General features: G+C 47.4%; 1 protein-coding gene across 2 annotated transcripts in view; it reads right to left on the reverse strand.

The window, feature by feature from the left end:
* Nucleotides 1–4,831, reverse strand: part of KIZ (kizuna centrosomal protein) — a 247,657-nt gene extending 242,826 nt beyond the window's left edge. The window contains exon 1 of one of the 2 annotated variants that reach the window (XM_040351175.1): nucleotides 4,626–4,831. In XM_040351175.1, the coding sequence (XP_040207109.1) occupies nucleotides 4,626–4,708 (83 nt within the window). In that variant the 5' untranslated portion in view covers nucleotides 4,709–4,831. The remainder of the gene's footprint in view (nucleotides 1–4,625) is intronic. The other variant, XM_040351176.1, reaches the window with a different exon arrangement.
* Between the last annotated feature and the right edge of the window lie 1,169 nt (nucleotides 4,832–6,000).

Consider the following 6,000-nt stretch of genomic DNA (forward strand, 5'->3'; position numbering starts at 1 on the left):
TGCCCCCTCTCATATCCTCCATACTCCTCTCCCACAGATACTGCCCCCTCTCATATCCTCCGTACTCCTCTCCCGCAGATACTGCCCCCTCTCATATCCTCCATACTCCTCTCCCGCAGACACTGCCCCCTCTCATATCCTCTGTACTCCTCTCCCGCAGATACTGCCCCCTCTCATATCCTATGTACTCCTCTCCAGAAGATATTACCTACTCTCATATGCTCTGTACTCCTCTCCATAAGATACTATCCCTCCCATATCCTAGGTACTCCTCTCCATAAGATACTATCCCTCCCATATCCTATGTAATCCTCTCTTGCAGACATTGCCCCCTCTCATATCCTCTGCACTCCTCTCCCGCTGTCATACCCTGCACGCTCCTCTTCTAGACATACAGCCCTCTCTCATACTTTGCGCACACCTCTCCTGCACATAAAGCCCCCTGTCCTACCCTCTGTAATACCTTTGTGCTGTTCCTCTGCAAATACTATCCACCCTCATTACCCTTCTGCACTCTTCTCCTGCACACACTTCTTTAGCATTGTCTAATATATTCCCTGCTCTGGGTTTGGCACACATTTGATAGTTGTTGGCACAGTACCCATTAGAGCGGCACGATTAATCGTTAAAAAAATTGCAATCTCAATTCAACCCCCCTCATGATGATCTTAAATCGCAGTGCCAGTCAAATTTGTATTAAAAAAAGTCAGCTACAAAAAGTGCTCACCACTGTAAAAAAAAAAAAACCACACTAGCGGAAAGAAAAAAACTGCAAGACAATAGCATAATGAGCTAGTATGCATACTAGCACATTATAAAATACTTACCTTAGAACGAAGCCCTGCAGCGGCGCCCGGTCACCACTGAGGGAGCCGACATGTTCCCTCGTTATTTCTTCCAGGATCGCTGGCTGCGACACTGTGAGTGGCCGGCGTCGTGACTACCGCGCATACACGCGGGATCCCTCTGTTCAGGTAAGATACGCCGGGGACCTGCAGAGTGCATGTGCCGCCGACATCAGCATGCAGGGTCAATATCTCCTAAACTGTGCAGGTTTAGGAGATATTCTTTTTACCTACAGGTAAGCCTTATTATAGGCTCACCAATAGGTAAACATCAGCAGGCGGGTATACAACTGCTCTAAAGACTGAGGGCCAGATTCAGGTAGATCCGTGTAAATTTGTGCGGGCGTAACGTATCTGATTTACGTTACGCCTCCGCAACTTACACGGGCAAGTGCTGTATTCTCAAAGCACTTGTTCCGTAAGTTGTGGCGGCGTAGCGTAAATCGGCCGTCGGACCGTAACTGCAATTTTACGCTGGCCGCTAGGGGCGTGTACGCTGATTTACGCGTCAAAATATGTAAATCAGCTAGATACGCGAATTCACGAACGTACGCCCGGCGCAGTAAAGTTACGCCGTTTACGTTAGGCTTTTCCCGGCGTATAGTTATCCCTGCTAAACGTCAATCACATCGGGTCACAGTACATTTACATTAAACACGCCCCCCTAATTCAAATTTGGATCAGGGGGCGTGTTTTATGTAAATGTACTGTGACCCGACGTGATTGATGTTTTTCCCGAACGGCGCGTGCGCCGTCCGTGGAATTTCCCAGTGTGCATTGCTCCAAAGTACGCCGCAAGGACGTACTGGTTTCGACGTGAACGTAAATGACGTCCAGCACCATTCACGGACGACTTACGCAAAGGATGTAACTTTTTCAAATTTCGACGCGGGAACGACCGCCATACTTAACATTGGTACGCCGCACTTACGCCACCATATAGCAGGGGTAGCTATACGCCAGGAAAAGCCTAACGTAAACGGCGTAACTTTACTGCGTCGACCAGGCGTACATATCTAGCTGATTTACATATTTTGACGCGTAAATCAGCGTACACGCCCCTAGCGGCCAGCGTAAAATTGCAGTTACGATCCGACGGTGTAAGAGACTTACGCATGTCGGATCTAATAGATATCTATGCGTAACTGATTCTAAGAATCAGGCGCATAGATACGACCGGCCGGACGCAGAGATACGCCGTCGTATTTCCTCTAAGAATCTGGCCCAAAGCCTCTTTTTGACACTTGTTGCTTACAAGTTAAAACCAGTATTTTTTGCTGTAAAATTACTTAGAACCCTCAAACATTATATATTTTTAGCAGAGACCCTAGAGAATAAAATGGGGGTTGTTGCAATATGTCACACTGTATTTGCGCAAAGGTCTTTTAAAAAAAAAACACTAAAGTTAGCCAAATTTTTTAGAATGTGAAAGATGATGTTACGCCGATCTAATCGCGATCTTTATTCCACGCAAACAAATTGTGATTCTCATTTTATCCAGAATGGTGCAGCTCTAATACCGATCATAAAATTACAGCTGAACCCAAGTCTGAGAGCTCTATTGATCATACTATAAATTCTGGAGAAACACAGCGAAGATAAAAGCTCATCAGTAAACAAAGTATCTCACAAAAAGTAAGTACACCCCTCACATATTTGTAAATATTTTATTCTATCTTTTCATGTGACAACGCTGAAGAAATGACACTTTGCTACAATGTTGTGTAGTGAGTGTACAGCTTGTATAACAGTGTCAATTTGCTGTCCCCTCAAAATAACTCAACACACAGCCATTAGGCTCCATTAACACCTAGGCGTTTTGTCGCCTGTAGCCCGCCGCTACAATACGCTGGAGGGTCGAAATTGCATTGTTCTCTATGGAGACTGTTCACATCTCCTAACGCAGAACGCCGATAGAACGCTGAACGCCGAATTTCAAAAAAGTCCCAGCCCCTTTTTCGACGCGCGTATCGGGCGGCTTAGGCGTTCCGCATAGCCGACGATACAATGTAAAAAAAACGCAGTTAAAAACAACGCGTTATGTCGCCGCAAATCGCGGGACAAAACGCCTATTTTTTGTCGCCGCAAATCGCGGTACTTACGCCGCAAAACGCATACGCCAAGGTGTGAATGCAGCCTTAATGTCTAAACCGCTGACAACAGTGAGTACACCCCTAATTGAAAATGTCCAAATTGGGCCCAAAGTGTCAATATTTTGTGTGGCCACCATTATTTTCCAGCACTGCCTTAACCCTCTTGGGCATAAAGTTCCCCAGAGCTTCACAGGTTGCCACTGGAGTCCTCTTCCACTCCTCCATAATGACATGACGGAGCTGGTGGATGTTAGAGACCTTGTACTCCTCCACCTTCCATTTAAGAATGCCGTACAGCTTCTCAATAGGGTTTAGGTCTGGAGACATGCTTGGCCAGTCCATCACCTTTACCCTCAGCTTCAGTAGAAAGGCAGTGGTCGTCTTGGAGGTGTGTTTTGGGTTGTTATGCTGGAATTCTGCCCTGTGGCCCAGTCTCTGAAGGGAGGGGATCATGCTCTGCTTCAGTATGTCACAGTACATGTTGCCATTCATGGTTTAATGAACTGTAGCTCCCCAGTGCCGGCAGCACTCATGCAGCCCCAGACCATGACACTCCCACCACCATGCTTCACTGTTGGCATGACACACTTGTCTTTGTACTCCTCACCTGGTTGCCACCACACACGCTTGACACCATCTGAACCAAATATGTTTATCTTGGTCTCATCAGACCACAGGACATGGTTCCATTAATCCCTGTCCTTAGTCTGCTTGTCTTCAACAAACTATTTGCAGGCTTTCTTGTACATCATCTTTAGAAGAGGCTTCCTTCTGGGACGACAGCCATGCAGACAAATTTGATGCAGTGTGCGGCGTATGGTCTGAGCACTGACAGGCTGACCCCCCACCCCTTCAACCTCTGCAGCAATGCTGGCAGCACTCATACGTTTATTTGCCAAAGACAACCTCTGGAAATGATGCTGAGAATGTGCACTTAACTTCTTTGGTCACTCATGGTGAGGCCTGTTCTGAGTAGAACCTGTTCTGTTAAACCTCTGTATGGTCTTGGCTCACCGTGCTGAAGCTCAGTTTCAGGGTCCTGGCAATCTTCTTATAGCCCAGGCCATCCCAGCCTCCAGCCAGAACCGGGGATCCCAGCCTCCAGCCAGAACCGGGGATCCCAGCCTTCAGCCAGAACCGGGGATCCCAGCCTTCAGCCAGAACCGGGGATCCCAGCCTTCAGCCAGAACCGGGGATCCCAGCCTTCAGCCAGAACCGGGGATCCCAGCCTTCAGCCAGAACCGGGGATCCCAGCCTTCAGCCAGAACCGGGGATCCCAGCCTTCAGCCAGAACCGGGGATCCCAGCCTTCAACCAGAACCGGGGATCCCAGCCTTCAACCAGAACCGGGGATCCCAGCCTTCAACCAGAACCGGGGATCCCAGCCTTCAACCAGAACCGGGGATCCCAGCCTTCAACCAGAACCGGGGATCCCAGCCTCCAGCCAGAACCGGGGATCCCAGCCAGAACCAGGGATCCCAGCCAGAACCAGGGATCCCAGCCTTCAACCAGAACCAGGGATCCCAGCCTCCAACCATCAGAAAACCACAGGCCCCAGCATGCCTTGTGCCTGGAACCAACACCCCTCATGAGTCTGACTCTGGACCAGGCATTCCCGTGTAATTCAGAGACGCCCTGCGGTTGGTCAGATCAAGTCTCCCGGTCCCTTGGCCCCGCCCAGCACTCACCAGTCTCTCAAGCTGCGCTGCAGCTCCCCGATCCGCTCTTCTAGCCCGGCGTCCTCCCGGAACCGTCTTGCAGAGCCCATCATCCCCGGTCACCGTCCCACCCGGATGCGCTCTATTCCATCCACTGAACACTAACTGGAGGATGTACTACCCACAATACTACGCGAAGAGTCATGGCCGCTGGTAGCCATAGAAACCGGAGAAGCGATGTTGGTCACATGACCATCACACAGTTGGTCACATGGCTGCTTTAGTTGTAGGTGATTGGTGTGCTGAGATGTGATATTTACAGCTTAGACCAGATGGAGGATGCTGTCATGTGCTTTTATGTAGAGACAACAAGCCAGATCATCGGAGGGGACAAGATGGGCGGGCAGGATCCTGTACAAGACACAAGATCATTCATTCATTCCTTATTCGTGTATCCATTAATAGATCATTCATTGACCCCCTCATGTATCCATCATTCATTCATCCATCATCCATTCATCCCCCATTTATCCATCATCCATTCATCCCCCATGTATCCATTATTCATTTATCCATCATCCCCCATTTATCCATCATCCATTCATCCCCCATGTATCCATTATTCATTCACCCCCCATTTATCCATCATCCATTTATCCCCTATTTATCCATTATTCACCCATCCCCCATGTATTCATCATTCATTCATCCCCCATTTATTCATCATTCATCCCCCATGTATCCATCATTCATTCATTCCCCATGTATCCATCATTCATTCATCCCCCATTTATTCATCATTCATTCATCCCCCATGTATCCATCATTCATTCATTCCCCATTTATCCATCATCCATTCATCCCCCATTTATCCATCATTCATTAATTTATCCATTATCCATTCATCCCCCATTTATCCATCATTCATTCATTTATCCATTATCCATTCATCCCCCATGTATCCATTATTCATTCACCCCCCATTTATCCATCATCCATTCATCCCCCATTTATCCATTATTCACTCATCCCCCATGTATTCATCATTCATTCATCCCCCATTTATTCATCATTCATTCATCCCCCATTTATTCATTGTTCATTCATCCCCCATTTATTCATCATTCATTCATCCCCCATTTATTCATCATTCATTTATTCATCATTCATTCATCCCCCATTTATCCATCATCCATTCATCCCCCACTTATCCATTATTCATTCATCCCCCATTTATTCATCATTCATTCATTCATCCCCCATTTATCCATCATTCATCCCCCATTTATCCATCATTCATTTATCCATCATTCAGTCATCCCCCATTTATCCATTATTAATTAATCCCCCATGTATTCATCATTCATTCATTCCCCATGTATCCATCATTCATTCATCCCCCATT

The sequence above is a fragment of the Rana temporaria genome, chromosome 4 (genome assembly GCF_905171775.1).
Source record: "Rana temporaria chromosome 4, aRanTem1.1, whole genome shotgun sequence".
Classification (NCBI taxonomy): domain Eukaryota; kingdom Metazoa; phylum Chordata; class Amphibia; order Anura; family Ranidae; genus Rana; species Rana temporaria.